This window comes from Asparagus officinalis, chromosome 4 (genome assembly GCF_001876935.1).
Source record: "Asparagus officinalis chromosome 4, Aspof.V1, whole genome shotgun sequence".
Lineage (NCBI taxonomy): Eukaryota > Viridiplantae > Streptophyta > Magnoliopsida > Asparagales > Asparagaceae > Asparagus > Asparagus officinalis.
In genome coordinates this window covers 24,194,444-24,214,354 of record NC_033797.1, presented here as the reverse complement: position 1 = coordinate 24,214,354, position 19,911 = coordinate 24,194,444, and the positions used below count along the sequence as shown (strand labels likewise).

The following is a 19,911-nucleotide window of genomic DNA, read 5'->3' as shown; positions in this document are numbered from 1 at the left end:
CTCCTAGGAGATTATCAAATACCTATTAATTCAAGTTGCGTAATAAACAAATTCATCTGAATTGCGAGAGATTTCACATTTTAAGGTTGAGCTACAATCCTTATTCGATTAATTTCTCAATTTAACCATGTATGCGAGGAAAATGATAATTATATTATAAATTCTATACTACTCATCTCCTTTCACTAACAAATGCGTGGGTCGTTTTTTAGAAATCGTCGAGCAAAATTGTGAGTCATCATGAACCATACTTTTTTATTTGTGTGAGTGTATAAATTTTATAGTATACTTATCATTACTCTACAAGCAATAAAGAGTTTCCATTTGCAAATTACTGTTCATTTGGGCATTTTCTGCAAAAAAATATACCAATTAAAAGGCATGTGTTAGTCTGTACTTAAGGGTGGGGATCAGGCCTTGAGCACTCCGCCGGAGTCGCGCCAAACACCGTAGACGCCTCAAAGCTAAAACGCTCTTTAACCAAACTAACGGCCGTCACTCTGCCACGTGTCAAGTGCTAGATAACCTAACGGGCCCCGCCTTCTCACTGTTACATATCACGTGACCCCAACGACTCGCCCGCCGCGTCTCGCTCAAAAGAACTCGAGTATCTCGCGCGATATCCCACTGTAAAATTAGAAAAAAGGAAAGTACTGTTTTACAAATAAATTAAACAAAAGATACGTTGGCAGTTATATTGTTATAATTTTACAAATACAAAAAAAAGCCCACGTTACTTTTGTTTACCGATGTCCTTGTTTTTATTGTAGCACTTGCATTGCATGCTCTCTTTACCTCCAACACCCAAAATTAATAAAAAATAAATAAATAATTGAAAATTAGAAACAAAGACCAGATTAAGAACAAGTCTTCATCTTGAGCCAGCCTCTTTTTTTTGGCTTTCTTTCTCTGTGAGAAGAAGAAGAAGAAGAAGAAGAAGAAAGCGTATCTGGGTTTTTTATTACAGCATTAATGGTTTCTGGTATGTAGAGAAAAAACCCATCTTTCCTTTGCAATTTGGTCCCTTTTTTTGGCTTAAATCAGAGAATTTGGTCGATTTCTGAGCGAACCCAGATTGGGGTTTCCCCCCTTTTTGTTGTTTTCTTGATTTGGTATCAAGATTCAGTGAATTTAGAGCTCTTTAATGGTTGTTACCAAATGCATCAGGATTCACAATCCATGCATTTTCCTTTTGGTTTCTTCTGCTTTTAATTCCTCTCGCTGGATTCTGGGTGTTGTGAGAGATCTCAGAGTTTTGAGTGATTTGGCTGTGAAATCCTTTAAGATCCTTCAATAAATTTGCTCTTTGTTTTTCACTCTCTTAGATTTCCTTTTGTTTGAGGAGATCTCTTTCTTGGTTGTTGATGTCAACAATGGGTCTCAAACTTAGGAGCTGAGAAATGAGAGAAACCTCAATTTGGAAATAAAAATCCCAACTTTGTCCCTTAGTTTTTCCTCCATTGTCTATCTTTTGGAATGGAGGTTCCAAAGGACTTTGGGAATCGGGGTCAATGGGTTCCAGTGACCCCAGCAAAGCCCATCCCACTAAAGGGGCCGCCGGCGCCAACTCCGGTGATCTTAAATCCTAACTGGTTCAATTCCGGCGTCGCCAACGCTGACTCCGGTGAGCTACGGACATTGCTATTTCATGGCGAGGGAATAACTCAGATGCCCTACACTAGACTGCTGGCGACTAATGATCCGGCGATCATGAGGCAGATGAATGTAGCTCCGATTATGATTGGTCGAATTGGTCGTAGTAATCAGGAGATGAATGCTGAGTTCTTGAACCAGAATCGGTTAATGGTGAATGGTAGGAACTCGTCTTTGCCGCCATTAGCACCGAAACCTCAGTGTGAGTATTCTTTTTTCCTAGTAGTTGATAGAATAAGTTGGTGTCACTAATCAAATTCGTTGCATAGATAAGCCTGTCGTGCACTTTCACAAAAAATAACTGTACTTATATTAAAAGTTCCATAAAGTGCTGAAGATTGTAACAAGACAAACTATATCACCCATAAACTAGTTACTACAGTCTATAGCAAAGTCTTTTTTTCTTGAAATATTGTTTGAGGATAATACTATCTAGGCTACAAATTTCATTCTATTTTCATACTACTTTCGAACTATTTGGAACAGCAGCGTGCAATGCTTCCTCTTGAAGTGCAATAATAAATGATGAGTCGTCAAGGTCCCCACCTTTTTATTTTTAGCAGCAGAAGTAGTATGGGGGTTTGTAGAGCCTGGTTATCACTACTCATTGTTTTATGATATTGAAGTGAATAACAAGTTTAGCATTCACTCTTGAGCAAGTTGCTTTTTTCATGTACCTTAAGCTACGATGCAGGTTTGGGGGCATGATAAGTTGGTTAGAATTTCTTGTTCTTTAAAGTTGCTGTGCATTTCAGTCTGTTAATTTGTGTATTTTCTCGGTTTGCAGATAGAATGTCCTTTCCTTACTTACCAAATCTTAACTTGTTGCCTGATAATAACACGGCGAGCAGAGTTGTCAATGATCTGATGAACTACCCAGCACCTCCAGCAACCATGGAGAAGAACCAGATGGAAAGGATAAAAGATTTGGGTTCGGTTAGTAATGTGGCAAGCTTCCAGGATCTGCTATGGAATGAGTCTGGAAAATTGCAACAAACTACAGTAGATAAGCCTCATGAGGTTATCGATCTGGATTTGAATGATGAAACAACAAGCTTTCAGGATCTACTGATGAATGGATCTGGAAGATTCTCACCATTTGCTGCAGAGAAACCAGCAGAACAGTCTTTTTCAAATCAGGTGGACTGTTCTCAGGTTGTTACTTCCCAAAATCAGTTAGAGGAGAGAAATGTGGTTGCAAATTCATCTGAAGAAACCATTGTTCAGCAAGCCGATGGAGAGAATCAAGGAATAGATTTGAATAAGACTCCTCAAAATAAGCCAAAGAGGAGGAAGTATACACCAAAAGTGATTAGAGAAGGAAAACCTGCTAGAGCACCAAGAAAACCTGCAACTCCTAAGCCTCCAAAATCTGTAGAAAATCCAAGTGGAAAGAGGAAATATGTGAGGAAAAATAAAGGTGAAAGCCCACTAGAGAAAGAGACCCCCACAAATGCACCAGAAAATATTGCTGATCAAGATAGCAGCAGTAGGAAGAAGCCAGTTAGGCGAAGTTTGAATTTTGATTTAGCAGAGTCTCAAGCTGCAGAAGATCAATTAACAGGATTAAGGAAAGAAACTGTTGTTAGCTCCCAAGGGCAGGACTCGGTTGTTTTAGAGAGTTCAATTGACCATGGTATTGAATTTAGTCTCAACAGTTCGATGAATCCATCTGGCAATGAGAATCTAAGAGTTCCACAAACTCCAAATCAACCTCCTCAGCCTTCGAGGTTGGAAATGATGAAAATGAAATGGCAGGCTGACTATGAAAAAATGGTAAATGACATGAACTCATCATCTCAGCAGCCTGCTAGAAGAGAGGGAGAGAATTTGAAGAAACTTGCTAGGATGATGAATTGTCGAAACATTCAAGGCAATGAAGTGAGAAATTCACATGTGGCCCAAGTCCCGGTTGCTTCAAATGGAAGCTCAGATCTGCTACTTCAAGTGGGAAATGGAGACTACAACAGAATCAGCAGGACAAATGGAAACTGCAATGTGAACTACACTGATACTCACAAGAGAAGGAGAGTAGAAAATGATCAGAATGAGTCCACACATAATGCTTCGTCTATGTCGTCTTGTCCTCCTTCTAGTGGTTGCAAACCTATCCATACGATGCAAACTACTAGTTTCACCTTTGCAGATGCACAAAGGTTGATGGCCCATGGGAGAATGCAATCATCAAAGCATACATTGACATTTGATTACTACGAGAGGCAGGCAAGCTACAAACAAGTTCAAGATCAGATACCAATCTTAAGTCCTACAATGAACAGTAACCAACCTCCAACTCCTGAAAAAACATCAATATACAGTAATAATTGTCAGGCAAATGAGGTTTATGGACCCAAAGCTCGTGTTGAGGTTCTTACTGAAAAGCAAACAAAACCAAAGGCTAGAAGGCAGAAGAAAAAGGAAAAAGAACATCTTGTTAATTCCATGGCCACAAATGTCCAGACGAGGGTACTTGTACAATATGGGGATCCTTTGGAGGAAATTGTTCAAAGATTGAAGCATTTGGACATAAATGGCAGTGATGGAGTTGTTGTTGCAATTCAACCACAAAATGCGCTAGTTCCTTATGCTGGTGGAAGTGGTGCTATAGTTCCCTTTGACGACAATCTTATCAAGAAGCGGAAACCTAGGCCAAAGGTTGATTTGGATCCCGAGTCAGATCGGGTATGGAGACTTTTGATGGGAAAGGAAAGTGGTGAAGGCAAGGGAACAAACATAGATAAGGAGAAGTGGTGGGAGGAAGAAAGACGAATTTTTCGTGGTCGTGCAGACTCATTCATTGCTAGGATGCATCTGATCCAAGGTATTATTATTGTTCTTTCTTTATGATTAATAATCTTTACATCTGACCGATATGCTAATTTTACTCTTTTAAGTATTTATGTGAGGAAAAAAACTGTACTGAGCAAAATTTTGACTTAACTGCAACTAACAAATGAAATCTGCCGGCCTGGGTGGTCATTTAATTTTGAATTACAGTGGTTTGATTGCAAGATTATGGTAAGAGTCTACTTTTATGGAATAACACATTTATGCAGGATGATTGTGGAAATTTATGCTCAATAGGATTGCCTATGCGCTTCTCTTACAATATTAGAAGAGATTAACAAGGAAGCATTGCCAATGTTTCAGATTCGAGTGTAATAATATCATTAGGCTTGCTTTACAACATAGTTAATTTATTTGCAGTTGGTCAACCAATTGTTTGCTCCATTATGCTCACATTTTTTAACAAATTCACATAGGAAATGTTAAACTATGTCCCCAAATTTTATTCAGACGTGTAGTACCTGCCTACCCTTTACTTTGTCTAGTTCTATATAAAAACATAAATAGACGAGACTTACTTAATCTATCATGTTTTGTAATTGTTTTGTAATTCCAAGAGATCCTTGTCTCAATTTATATGCTAAACTAAAATGTTACTGAACTTAAATTAACAAATTTTGATTATATAAGCTTCAGATTTTTTTTTTTTTGATAATAGGTATTTAATGCATTGTTCTGCTTGTTGTTAAATGTTATATTTATAACTTTTGAACAGAAATTAAGAAAAATGAAGTATATGAAAAGCTTCAGACTTATCTGGTGATAGGTATCTAAATGCATGCATTTTTCTCTTTGTTGACTGGTGTTGTATGTATTATTCCAAATTAAGAGACCCAGCATAAGACATCATATTATAGTTATGTGGTACTGGTAGTGACAAATTTAATTGTGAATTTGCACTTCTCTTAAGTTATTACGTCCCTTTTCCAGGTGATAGACGCTTCTCCAAGTGGAAGGGATCAGTTGTGGATTCAGTAATTGGTGTTTTTCTTACGCAGAATGTCTCCGACCATCTTTCAAGGTGAAAACTCATCCCTTAAATTGGAGAAATATCATGTTTATTTTGTTACCCCTGATCATAAAATTTCTCCTGATTTTTTAAGCAAATTTGAGATTAAAATGGAGAATGAAAGCTAGAAGTTGTTTCATTCATTTGGTCACGGTTTTCCATCTTTGATTTTAACAGCTCAGCATTCATGTGCCTTGCTGCGAGGTATCCTCCTCGGTTAAAGGATAACAACAGGAGTGCTAATGTGGAAACTATAAGCAGATCTATAGAAGAAGTATCAGAGCCAGAGATATGTGGCCAAAGCTCATCAAGCCCCAAGCAACCTGTGCAAATGCATAATAAAGAAATGGCTCCCAGCAATGAGTCACTTGAAAGCGATAATGTAGGCAGTAGCATTCTGGATTTTCATGAAATAGGGCTAGGATTAGGTCATGAATCACCGGACAGCGTTTTGGGCACTGCCATTACTGTCACTAGCTGTACAAGTGCAGTAGAAGGTGATGACAAGAAGTCATCCGATGATGTTGTTTCATCGCAGAATTCTGCAGCTTCATCTCACAGTTCGTCAGAATTGCCAGCTCAAACAACTGAGCAGTTTAAACCAAGTCCATCATTGAACTCTGAAGCTGATGAGTTGCTAACTAGACGAAGGGGCAATGGCGTCAGTTCATTCAGAGAGCTTCTGGAGATGGCAGATGGAAGAGTGCTGAATAACTTGAAAGCTACTGGCAATGAAGGGATGCTATCCGCGGATCATAGTGGTTTTATTGACTGGTCAAGTTTGTGTGGTACTGCATCTTACAGTTATCAAAATTTCTCAAGCTCTGGATCTTTGAGAACAGAGAGATCTGACGTTTTCATAAATGATTATAACCAGTCTAATTTGCATCCATCTGCTTTTGGTTTAAATCAAAGGACTATTAATGAGACAACCAATGGACAATTTGGTGCATATACAGAAAGTTCAACCAGCGTTAAAGCTGCCCCTCATGCAGAAGTTCATTTGGAAACAACTCACCAAGCAGTTCAAACACCTCAACCTTATTCAAATTTACACAATGACAACCAGAGGAACAATTTGGTTGCCGGAGGTGTAGCTGAATCAAAATTAAGAAACGAAGCAAACACATCCCAAAAGGTTTCATCTGAAACTCTGAACAAGGAATCAAAGGTTAAAAATGGAAAAATTGAGAGTGAGAAGAAGACCTATGATTGGGATAGTCTGAGGAAGAAGGTACAAAAAGATGGTGCAAAAAAAGAACGGAGCAGTGACGCAATGGACTCGCTGGATTATGAAGCATTAAGGAATGCGGATGTAAATGAAATATCAAATGCTATCCGTGAGAGAGGGATGAACAATATGCTGGCTGAACGAATTAAGGTAAGCCTAGAAAAATGTTCTAGACAGAAGTTATCTTTGAGTTTATTTATATACACATACTGCTTTGCAGTTTATTCAGTAAAACAACATTAACTTTGTTCTTGTGGTGACTGGTTTTCTTTAAGTATGTAATGACAAAAAGTACTTCCCCTATATTTTAATTAGCATCTCTAGGCATAAAATCTAATGCAAGACCAATTTACAGCTGACTTTCCTTTCCCCAAAATGGTTACTTTAATTATGATTTAACTTTTTCCAGGACTTCCTCAATCGGCTAGTTCAAGATCATGGAAGCATTGATCTCGAATGGTTAAGAGACATTCCGCCGGACAAAGCAAAGTAAGATATAATGTAAATCATGTATTGGTTCTATTGTTCATACCAGTGATACTGTAAAAAGTGATTGAGCTAGGAGTTTCCTTAAACCAGCAGTAAAAAAAAGTTTGCACTTTCATCCTTATATTTCAATATTCGTCCTAATTTTTCAGTTTGCTCCATTTTCATGTGAAGCATCTTGAAAATTCAGGCTTCAAATGTCTATGATTGTTGTCTTTTCTCCAGATTATGTCAGACTTAACTTTTACTGTAAGTTTTCAGGGTATAATTTCTTCTGGTACTTTCAGGGACTACCTTCTTAGCATAAGGGGACTGGGGCTCAAGAGTGTTGAATGTGTTCGGCTTTTGACACTTCACCATCTAGCTTTTCCTGTAAGGACTCCCATCTTAAAGGACTACCATACATAGTTAAAAGATTTGTTAAATCTTGCGTTTATGTTTCATCAGTTTGTATCATTTACAAGGTTGACACAAATGTTGGTCGCATAGCTGTGAGGCTTGGATGGGTACCACTTCAACCTCTGCCAGAGTCTCTTCAGTTGCATCTTTTAGAAATGTAAGCATCTAGACATTGTTAATTCTATAGAGAGCTTCTCAACTGCAAATATATACTAAATGGAATCAGCCATTACCTTTCCCCCCCTCATATTCAATGAAGGTACCCTATATTGGAGACAATTCAAAAGTACCTTTGGCCTCGGCTATGTAAACTTGATCAGCGTACACTGTACACTCTACAACCCTATTCCAATGTTCCTTTTATTTTCGTATATATATTAACAATTTTATGCATTGACATGTAAATCAACTAATTCTAGTCTTATGTCTTAACTTTCCAGGTATGAGCTACACTACCAGTTAATTACTTTTGGCAAGGTGATTCTTTCAGCTTATTTCAGTACTATATGCAAGTAATGGGTTGATTAATATGCATGATAAAGCAAATTATATGAAATTTCATGCAGGTTTTCTGTACAAAGAGCAAACCAAATTGTAATGCTTGCCCAATGAGAGGAGAATGCAAACACTTTGCAAGTGCATTTGCTAGGTATAATGGATACTTCAAAAATAACTTAAATTGAAATACTTTCAAGTACGGTAAGTTGTTTTGCTGCTCCAATTAATACAGATGGATGATGAGTCCTTCTGGCAACTTATACAGAAGTTTCAGCACATTTTCTATAAGGCCACTCATTCAAAATATTGCGAACCCTTAATGCTAGCCATGGATACACCAAATTCATCTCATGCTAATAAAATGTTAAGTCAAGCTGGAGTCAGGTTTGGTCTAACCCTGCATTCTTTCTTCTAAAAAGACAATGTTGTAAAAATGTTTGCACAACTCTAGATTCAAATATCTCCAAAAGAATTTTCCTAATTTGAAGTCGCGTGGCATAGTTTCCTTTCTAATCTGAAAGATTGCCAATAAACATTAAAAGCCGTTGTAGCCATAGTAATTTTATTTGGAAAAACAACAACAAAGCCTTTGTCCCGACTTTCTGGGATCAGCTACTGGGATTAGCTACATGAATCCTATGCTTCCTATAAGATTCATGTTAGGTAGATCTGACAATGTTTTATGCTAACTGTTGGCTATTAATGCAACCCTCCTCTATTATCGTGGCCTGGGATAGAGAATACCAGCAATAAAACAAAACATAACACTAGCGGAGTTAGTAATTTCATTTGGAAGATTATATAAATTGTATTTCCTAGATGTTAGTGATGCATAGATTAGCTAAAATTCTGGAAAATTTTTGGTTTGGAATACTATATATGTCAGTGGTTCTTATTACCGCATTTGTCTTTCAGTGCGAGGCTCGCTCTTCCAGGACCAGAGGAGAAACGTATGGTGAGCTCAACAATTCCCGTTTCCTCTACTAGAAGCTATGGCTCGGTTCCCGTACCACTCTCCCTGCCTCAACTTGAAGGGATTACACACTCAAGAGAACAAACAGCTTCTGGAAACTGTGAGCCTATCATTGAGGAACCTTCATCACCTGAGCCCGAATTTATAGAAACTACAGAAATCGATATAGAAGATGCTTTTTATAATGATCCGGACGAAATTCCTACAATAAAGCTCAATTTTGAAGAGTTCACTCAGAATTTGCAAAATTACATGGATGGTGATATGTCAAAGGCGTTGGTCGCCATAACTCCAGAAGCTGCATCGATCCCCATGCCTAAGCTCAAGAATGTTAACCGGTTGCGAACGGAACATCTAGTGTATGTTGTTATACTATTATCCTTTAAAATGATGCACTAAAGTTATTATTATACAATCTGACCTTATCTTTCAATCCTTGCAGTTATGAACTACCAGATTCACATCCTCTCTTAGAAGGAGTAAGATATTTTCTTATCTGCAAATATTTTCCGATTTGCATGATTTTAGACCATGCTATATATTTTCTCCTTAATCTGTAGCAGCTGGAAAAAAGAGAGGTGGATGATCCCTGCCCTTACCTGTTAGCTATATGGACTCCAGGCAAGCAAATTTAGTTGTAGTTGGAAATCTAAGACATGCTCGATTATAATTTTATTAATTATGTACTGTCAATGACATGTTAATAGGGGAGACTGCTCAATCAATTGAGCCCCCGACTGCATGCTGCAACTCTCAGGATGCCGGTAAATTGTGCAACCGGAATACTTGCTTTAGTTGCAACAGTATAAGAGAAGCACAAGCGCAAACGGTCAGGGGGACACTTTTGGTAATGCTAATTACTTATCTATGATGAATTTTAACATCTTATATTCAACAATTAATTAATTTCAACCGCCCCCCCCCCCCCCCCGCGCGGGCGACGCAAAAAAAAAAACTTTTCTCAGCACACCCCTTCTTTAGGGGGGTCATGCGCAAAATTCCCCAAAGTTCAGGGGATTTTGTGAAATTAACCCTCTTTAATGATGAATAGGGGTGGAAATGAACCAAATAATTAATAAATAATTCAATAATTGTTTGAATAACTATTCGGTCATATTCGATTCAGTAGTTCATTTACTAATGAATAGAATTTAACCAGATGTATATTCAATTCGTTTGTCTATTAAATATTTGTTTAAAATTTGATCAAAGCTTATTATTTGTATTATTGCACATATGATGTCATATTTTTAATCCACTTATTTCTATTTAAGTTTTATATACTGATTTTAAGGCTTAAATTATCTTAAATATGTTTTCTAATTAAAATTTTGATTTAAATATATATACATCATATGTTATAAAGGAATAATTTTTATTTAAGAATTTTAATAATATTTGATAATCAAACTCTTTAGCGGAATAAATATACTTTGATATTCGATAAGTATTCGTGAATATTCATGAATATTTATCAAATACCAAGTATTCGAGTTCGAATTCGAAAAACTAGATATATGAATATTAGAGTCCACATTCGAATTCGATAAAAACTAGATATATGAATATTAGAGTCCACATTCGAATTCGATAATTTTAAACAAATACAAATATGAACACCTTAGTATTCGTTTCAATCGTTTACCACCCCTAATGATGAACCATCACTGAGGTATATGTTTGTATATAGACGAGAAGACTAATGATTATTGTTAATTGTTATATCAACTTTAACAGATTCCATGTAGGACAGCAAATAGAGGAAGCTTTCCTCTCAATGGCACATATTTTCAAGTTAACGAGGTAAATGTGGTGTCCTTATGATAAATTTGAATAATGCAAATGACAGCAATTGTGCAAATACTTAACAAATATAATTTTGATGCAGGTATTTGCGGATCATGATTCTAGCCGTAACCCCATTGATGTTCCAAGGGACTGGATATGGAATCTTCCGAGAAGAACTGTTTATTTCGGAACATCTATACCATCAATATTTAAAGGTATTAACACGAAGACCTGATATTTTTGTCTCTGTTAATATTAATATTATGAACAATGTACTGACAGCATGTAAATCGTCTATATTGGTAGGACTTACAACTGAAGGGATACAACACTGCTTTTGGAGAGGTATGTAATGCTGATAATAGATTATTTTCTATAATTTTTAAATAGGAAGAGGGTATATGTGGTGAGTAGTTCTGTAGCTTTATTTCCTGAGTTTTCATGCAAATTCTTCAGAACGTTGCTTTGCATGCAAAATGCAAATCTTTTTATGTCACTATAGAGGCAGTTTTATGTCCTTTGGTATACAAGTTCTTAGAAAGAGGCTAAAACTACTAATACCATTGTGGCACTAATTTTTAGCAGTTGGGTCATAGGTATCAAAATTAGGCAACACCATTTTTCTGCATAAAACCAGTGACTACAATATTTTCTTTGAATCTGACCTTGAATGTATCCGGTCTCTTTTTGTTTTTCCTTCTTGTTTTGAGGATAAGCTTATATTTAAAAATCTATGTACAGTAAGTCAATATACATCCAGGAGGTGAATCTATTCAATATGATCCATAGTCTTTGTGAACAACAAAGCACAAAAAAACATTGCTTGTATACGTCAAACTATCATTATCATTGTCAGCATTATACAGGCTAAAACAATTATGATTTAAGTTGAATTCAGACAAGGTAAAATGTCTACTTTATTTTCCTGCAAAATTTGCAACCAAACATGGATCAACCCCCCCACCCCCGTGCAGTGTTTCTGTTCCAATCCTTTTTCTGCTTTCTGGCGCAGTTGTTCCTCTGTTGACAGGAAATTAAACATATTTCTGAGTTTCTAAATTGGTGTTTTTATATTTTCTTTTTGTTCCTATGTTTCAACTCCTGGACATATAGAACTTAATCCAGTAGGAAGTGCGAGAAATTTTTTCTATAAAAAAAAGAAAGAAATACGATAACTTTGAAATATAGGAGCATAGCACATACTTTAAGCAACACCTTTTTGAAACTGGTTTTAATGACTTTTACATTCCCTTACGCTTGGGGAAAATATTATAAATCAGCTTGAGTTTATCATTATTTTTTAATATTTTTTTCATTTCCATATTGGTTCGACTCTGAAATGAAATGTAAAATAAAAATTATAATTTTCTTTGTAAATTCCTCAGGGTTTGTGTGTGTGAGGGGATTTGATCGGACAGCAAGAGCACCAAGGCCTCTCTTTGCAAGGCTACACTTCCCCGCTAGCAAAGTAACTAGAACCAAAAAGCCAGGAGCAGGAGCAGCATCAGAAGAGAAGAAAGCATAGATTACTGACCAACAAATTGTTCTGGATCAAGGTACTGAAGAGGCTGACAGTTTTTTCTGTAACATGATGAGGCCAAAACATTCTTGTAGGAAGTAGAAGAGAAAAAAAACAAGTTAAGAAGTAGAAAAAAGAACATGAGAATAGTAGGCGGGGGAAGTATTTCTTGTTTCGTGAACCTCTACCTTGAAGGGCAATAATACATGCATAAGAGATCGGTGAGAAGTTTCACTATCAAGTGTAATTTATAACTAGGATTCTGTATCATAATGTTCAATCTGGCAATTTTCAAGTCATATCTAGGATGTTATGAAATTTCCATGAGCAGGTGGAGCTTTGATCAGTAGAACATGTTTGTACTTCTATGTAGCATGTATCTGTCTCAAATAAGTAAAAAATCATCATGAGAAGTGTATAATTCAATGATGGCATCATTCTTTCGCATAAAATGCCGGTTTCTTGCAGGCTTTATTGTTCTGTGTCTTTGTGATCTGCTAGATTGGGAACTGGTTGTTTGACAAAGAATTCATATTGTGAATTCCTTGTAGAAATGTAAAGTTATTGTTCACAGCAGTTCTAACCGGTATCCTCAGTTAATTATTTATAACTGCATGCTTGCTTGCCTTTTTATCCTTTTCTCGTCTACTTGCTTATAAATCGATCATATTGTTAGGTAGTATGCGAGAATTGCAGTTACTTCTCAGAACTGTAAAATTGGAAAGATGGAGATTTGCCAGTAAACTTATATACATATGAGTAATACCTTAGGTCCAACACATACAGAAGAGGCATACTGAAGAAAATTACGGTCCTTCCCACTAGTTACAGGGATCGCTGTTAACTGCAGCTGGAAGTACATCTTAAAAGCCGCGTTCACCATATGTAACATGGAAGAGAAAATTGTCCAAATAATACATGGGGTGATTTAATCTTTATGTCTATCCTATGTCCAACAAATACCTGAAATGACCAGGCAGAGGAAATAGGTGGAAACCTTTATAACTAGCCTAATCAATGTTGCTCCATATGAGACCAAGGCTGGATGTAACTAAAAACCTCATGAATTTGCACCGCTCATCCAGCTGAAATCATGGAATTCCATGGGAACCCAAAGGAGGCATTCATAGCTAGTCTGAACCCAAAAGCAAGGGCAGCGGATTTGCGAAGAAGAAAGGGCACTGGACTATTTAACCATCAACATCATAATAGCATAACATTGCAATATTTCATAAAACGAAGGCACTCAAAAACAGTATCCACCAGAAGAAGAAGAGAGTAGCAATTTAAACCACAGCTTAATAATAAGTTACATAAACTTCACAAACAGATAAAATAGCCGCACTTTCGAGTAATATATCACAAGCTTATACAGTGTATTATGCATCATAACATTCTACTACTAGCCACCCACAAAAGGAGGCTTTTGGAACTGAAGTAGATTCAATACAAGTAAGTAAACAAGCATAGTATCATGAACTCCAGCATACAGAGAGACCCGGCAAGGTATTTATTAATCAAGGTCTGGATCCAACCATCACAGAATTTAGGCGACTCCCAATAACTTCTTTATGTCCTTCTGCAAACAGAGGAAATCACATTAAATATAGATTCTACATGAGTCATAACCAAAATCAAAATTCTGTGAGGTTCAACGTCTCTCTTACCTCAATACTGAAAGGGGAAGTAGTGGGTGCATAGCGATCCACAACTTTCCCATCCTTGTCAACCAAAAACTTTGAGAAGTTCCACTTGATGCTATCTCCAAATAGGCCTCCCTTGCTGGACTTCAAGAACTTGTAGATTGGTGCAGCTTTGTCCCCATTCACATCAACCTATATCACATAGGAGTATACATTAAATAAACTGGGAAAAATATATCAAAGTCCTGGCGTTCATTTCAAATGATTATGACAAACTACAATATATAATACAGGGTCATTATTGTGACTGCAGAGATCATATGTGTAAGGGTCAAGCAACTATTTCCCTTTCGTAATTCAAATTTCTCATATAAAGGAAACATGAAAGGACCACACAAACAAATGTAGACGGTGAGGACTGTGGCTCATAAAATAATTAGTTTAATGCTTCATGTACTCCCATAAAAACTTCCAGCAGGTTCTATGATCCTAGTATTTGAGTGAAAATGGAGGAAAACCATCCAATTCAATTAAGGGGAATGTAAAGAGAGTAGCGAAACATACAAAAATGTAGGCAAAAGTGTTGAATAACATTATACTTGCCATACAATAGGGAATAAATATAAAAATAACTAGTTCTGATAATTAGAGAACAAAAAAGTGTATATTTATGATTTACAAATAAATGATATTTTTGGTATATACCTTGTCAAAGATGGGATACTCAGCCTTGAAGCGTGTGCAAGCAAATTCCACAATCTCCTCGTTACTACCTGGTTCCTGTGCTCCAAACTGGTTGCAAGGGAAAGCCAAAATCTCGAAACCTAGAATGTACAAAAGAGTTATGTAAGATATGAAGGGAAAGGACGAACTTCAACACTGATCATAAGGAATAAGTATATCGAAAGTAACAATTAGCAAAACAGTTCTTCAAAAGGCACAGTGTGAGTGAGAAAATGACAACCACAACCCAATCTGTAGTTATGTCACTGACATGGATAAGCAACGAATTAAAAAAACAATAAAGCATATGAAAATCTATAACGGTACATGCCACGAACATGGGAGTATCTGCATCTGTAATTTGTGTGTGTTGCTTTTTGGTTGTTGTGGTTGGGGTTGTATTTTATACTCTATATATTTCATTTGTTTGTTTGTTTTGTGTGTGTGTTGGGTGGTGAGGCGGGTCGGTGGGGGGTGGGGCGTGCAGGCTTGAAGAAGCAGAGAAAAAAATTATTCTCCAAGCACAGTAAACATAATCATTTCATATATTTAAATCATTTGAACATGGAAAATACATAGTGTTGTCAACTTAAATTTTAATACTGAAACGCATCCCAAACTTAAATTTTAATACTTAAATTTAGAAAAAATTGCTGAAAATTCTCTTCATATTTTATCTTAGATGCCAGGAGCCTGTTAGAATCACAAGAACTGCTCACACCTTAGCCCTAACCCAGTTTGCAACTCACTCTGAAGGGCAATTATTTGCAGAAATTAAATATTTCCAGGATCTCCTGCCATCAGGAGCACATAATCCCTAATTGCTTGCTGGTTATTATCAGAATCAATTGGACAATGGCAAGTCTACTTAGTTTTGTACTTGGTAGCTTAAACATTCTTCCTTTCACGGTGCATTCCACCATCAACAGAATAGGAATTTAAGTCTCTACTCTTCCTTAAAACTTGTATTCACAACAGGATTTATTTTCTCCCATTCCTTTCATTCCCATCATTTCTTCCTCCCAATGTCCTGTAATTACCAAAGAGCTAAGCAATTTTTTTGAAGCAAGGGAGAGGACCATTTTAATTAATACAGTATAAGGCCATGTTGGCTTTTCTGCATTAATGGTAAATTGGCACAGGAGAAGGTTAACATCAATAATTGAAAGTCTAAGAGTTTCAGTAGCAGCTTCCTCTTATCATTTGTGTAAAGATAAATAATGTAGTATTAAAATGAAATTATGGTAAAGTTTATATATTCATTCAATAAACATATTTTATCTTCTATAGAAATTAGGAAATTGATTATCATCATCATACCATACAACTCGTTTCCATCAAGATGGGTTAGTTATGAGGCATGATCCAAAAAACGTAAGATTTTCCTGCAAAGGTTTTCCAAGTTCGAATATAAGCCAAAAAAATTAAGAGTAACACCTAATATATCCTTTTCCACAAATAGGCTGGAAGTTCTTATTTCAAAGGGGATTTCCTAGCATATATTCTCATTTCTCATTAGAGTTAACATCAATGTCAAGCATCCCAAAGGACATCTTCAAATTTCCTTGCAGTTCCAACAAAAAAAAAACTTTCACATTCAAGATGATTACTTGCTGGTAGCAGCATTTGAGCTCAAGCAATAAGAGTAGACAACATATAGGAGAACAACGCTTTTACAGATGACACTGCTAAGAAATGATAGGTTATCTAAAGTGAATGAGTATGAAAGTACCTTGATCCTTGTATTTCTCATACAGTTGGCTCAGCTCTGTATAGTTAGAGTTAGTCAACCCGCTGCAATTAAGAAAACAGTAGAATTGGACTAAGTGCAAAACATGAAAAAATGAAGGCATACTTAATAAAAGTAATATCTGAAACAATCCAGAAAGAACCAAACAATGAAGTAATAAAAATTATACTCTTACCATTGAGATGCAACATTCACAATCAAAAGGACCTTCCCCTTGTAAGTGCTGAGATCCACATCATTCCCCCTAGCATCCTGCAGGAATAAATTAAAGACAAATCCTTATATGTATTCATAACCTAGAACTATAGAATCTTTGTTGAAAAGATGCAAAGCTAATAAATCACTAAGCAATCGCAAATCAAAAGCAGCAATTCAGATAACATTAAATAGATTTCAGGTAAACCAAACCCCGAGTTACTTCTCCTACTCCAGAAATTTTTTAAATTGCTTAAAACAACAAAACCCTAATCAACAATTTTGATAAAAATTTCATTTTACAATAAAGAAAGCCTAGCTTAATAGAGAATTACTCAAGAAAAATTTAAATTGCTTAAACCAACAAAACCCTAATCAACAATTTTGATACAATTTTAATTCTCAATAAGAAAAACCTACCTTAATAGGGAATTACTCAATAAAATTTTTAAATTGCTTAATACAACAATAACCTAATCAAACAATTTTGATACAATTCATTCTAAAAAAGAAAAAAAAGAAAAAAACTTAATAGGGAATTCCCGATGAGCTTAATAAACCCCAAGAATTTTATCGGTCAAATAACTTTGTCTGGTACCTTAATTAACCTCTTAGCGAAATAAAACCCTAAATTACTTCTCCAAGACAATAAAGTTTCCAAATTTCCCAAAACAACAAAATAAGACTGTAACCGAGAAGCTCTAGAGAAGCCACTTGATTTCTAAATAAAAAAAACAAACCTTTTAGAGGAATCACCAAAATATGACAATAAGTTCAAAAACAAGGACGAGAAAAATCAGACCTTGACAGCGAAATCGTGGACAGAGGTCGCAGATGGAGACGCCATTTCAGAGACCGATATCGAGATCACAAGCCTAGGCGAAGAGGACGAAGGAGGTATTTAAATGTGGGAGCTTTTTTCTTTAAAACCCCTCGATGGGAAAGAACAGATCTTTGAAGAGCTTAAAAGGGGTTTTTTAAGACCGGAATGAAAAGTTTGTGAATAAGGTGGGTACGAGAATAATAGTAATAAAACTACAGTATGGGATTTCTAAATGAGAGAATAGTGCGAGAACAGAGCACGTAGAAAAAAAATGTCTCGGTGATGAGATCAAAGGGTGGACTTATTGGTAATTTATAGGATATTTTTTGTTTTGTGTGAATAAGTGTGAACAAGATGATGAGCGTAGATCAGCTGTGTGGTTGAAATGCTGTTTGGTGGCGTGGCCATCTAGAAGGTAACCGGGTGGGGGCCACAGTTGGGCCCCGCTTTACTTTGTGATTGAGGCGGTGACGGTGGGGGCAATCAGAAAATTGCGTAAGGTATGATGCAAACGAGAGAGGCGAGGGCGTAGACTCGAGAGCTGTACACGCTGATGTAGATGTGAATGGGGCGCTCCCACGTGGAGAGCGTTAGCGATGGGAGGCATTATTTGTTTTGTCATTAAAAAAATGAAAACTCTCTCTCATTTTTTAACTTGATAATTATATTTTTTTGATACATTAAACATCGAGATATTGACTAGTAACCTTCGAACCATTTAGGCTGATTTATGTTGATTATATTGAATTTATATAATTCTTTCGCTGATTTCCGGGTCCACCCACGCCTATGAATGTGTTCAAATATTTGGTTGGTCAAGTGATCTGATAACTTGTTGGTTCCACTCCTTAGAAACTTCAGAGTCTGATACCATTGAAGGAAATTAATCTAATTTATTTTCGGATTCAATAATCTAAAATAATTTCAGATTGATAATAATTTATGCAAGATTGTACCATATAACTTATGCTTTTCTTCATAAGCTTTAAGAATACCTTATTTTTGAACGGTCCAAATGTCATGACTATATTTGATGCCTGCAGCTTCGTGCTCTATGAAGATTTGTTGGAGCACCGGTGACATATCTGTAAATAAATTCCTTAAAAATAGCTCTCACATATCTAGATTGATAGATTTGACGGTTAGGAGATGTTCCACACCCAAAATTGTAATTAACTATAATTTCGATTAGGTAAAAAGGTTATTTTAAAAATACAATTTAGGAGGAAAACATAATTTATGATTAGTTAGAATTCTCCAACTAACTAATATTTTACGCTATAATTTTTACCGCGTTACCATGTAACGCTCTGCACTTTCCATAAGAAAAAAAAGCTTCGCACTTTTCATTAAAGAAAATTTTTCCACGAGATCCTCCAAAAATTCTCGTGAAGAGAAGCATCATGAAAGGTACCCCGTATTTTTCCTTTTTAAAAAATTTTAATTATATAGAACATTGTTTATGCACAGTGGGATTATGTCCACCGTGAATTTTCAACTTGAAGCTAAATTAGGGGATTCATAGAACTACTTATAGGTCACTCCCCGTTTTAATCATTCACGAAGAATATTTATTTGTTATTATAATGGAATAAAATATTTGTTGTATGAAGTAATAATAGACTATGATGCATTTATTTAGTAAAAAAACATTTATGCATATTTTAAGTAAAATAAAAATATCATGGGCTATGCATAAATAAGATTCGCATGGCACATTTATATTAGACAAATATCTTCCTTAACATCCATGCGAATCAGTCTTCACATCATGCATAAAACGTCTTTCTCCATGTAGTCTTTCCCCTCATTAGTCACTGGACACTGCTCCCTAGTCAATCTAAAATGACTAGCCAAAGGTGTGCTAACAGCCTTAGCATCACTCATCCCAAACCTCTCAAGCACCCGTCTAATATACTCGGCCTGAGATAGTCGCAGTGTGCCCAAAAGCCTGTCTCTCTTAATCTTCCTCCCCAAAATCTGCTTCCCTGCACCTAAGTCCTTCATGTCAAACTCACTTGACAGCTGCTTTTTCAACTTCTTGATCTTACCCATATCTGAACCGACTACTAGCATGTCGTCGATGTATAACAGCAAGATAACATAGCTGATGTCAAGCCTCTTGAAGAAACATCAATGATCAGCATTGCACATGGAGTATTCATTCCTCTACATGAACCAATCAAACTTTTTGTACTATTGCCTTGGAACTTGTTTCAGACCATACAAGCTCTTTTTCAATCTGCACACCATCTTCTCTTTGCCTTTATGAGTAAACCCCTCTGGCTGCTGCATGTATATCTCTTCTTCTAAGTCACTGTGGAAGAAGACTGTCTTCATATCTAATTACTCGAGATGTAGATCCTCAGCTGCA

General features: G+C 36.2%; 2 protein-coding genes across 3 annotated transcripts; one reads left to right on the top strand and one right to left on the bottom strand.

Moving 5' to 3' along the window:
- On the top strand, nt 783-12,883 carry LOC109836968 (protein ROS1-like). 2 transcript variants are annotated; one of them, XM_020405032.1, is made up of 18 exons: nt 783-1,855; nt 2,441-4,474; nt 5,431-5,521; nt 5,687-6,890; nt 7,150-7,229; nt 7,514-7,598; nt 7,691-7,782; nt 7,885-7,953; nt 8,066-8,102; nt 8,192-8,274; nt 9,039-9,455; nt 9,539-9,575; nt 9,657-9,717; nt 9,804-9,943; nt 10,834-10,899; nt 10,985-11,099; nt 11,191-11,229; nt 12,270-12,883. In XM_020405032.1, the coding sequence occupies exons 1-18, from the start codon at nt 1,477-1,479 to the stop codon at nt 12,407-12,409; spliced, it is 5,169 nt and encodes a 1,722-aa protein (XP_020260621.1). In that variant the 5' UTR covers nt 783-1,476; the 3' UTR covers nt 12,410-12,883. The 2 variants fall into 2 exon arrangements, with proteins under 2 accessions (XP_020260621.1, XP_020260622.1); XM_020405033.1 differs by having other exon boundaries at nt 784-1,855; nt 9,660-9,717.
- LOC109836967 (probable phospholipid hydroperoxide glutathione peroxidase) lies at nt 13,683-17,788 on the bottom strand. Its single transcript, XM_020405031.1, has 6 exons — nt 17,517-17,788; nt 16,695-16,771; nt 16,502-16,563; nt 14,752-14,870; nt 14,071-14,238; nt 13,683-13,982 (listed from the first exon to the last, which is right to left on the bottom strand). Exons 1-6 carry the CDS (start codon nt 17,559-17,561, stop codon nt 13,950-13,952), a joined length of 504 nt encoding a protein of 167 aa, XP_020260620.1. The 5' UTR covers nt 17,562-17,788; the 3' UTR covers nt 13,683-13,949.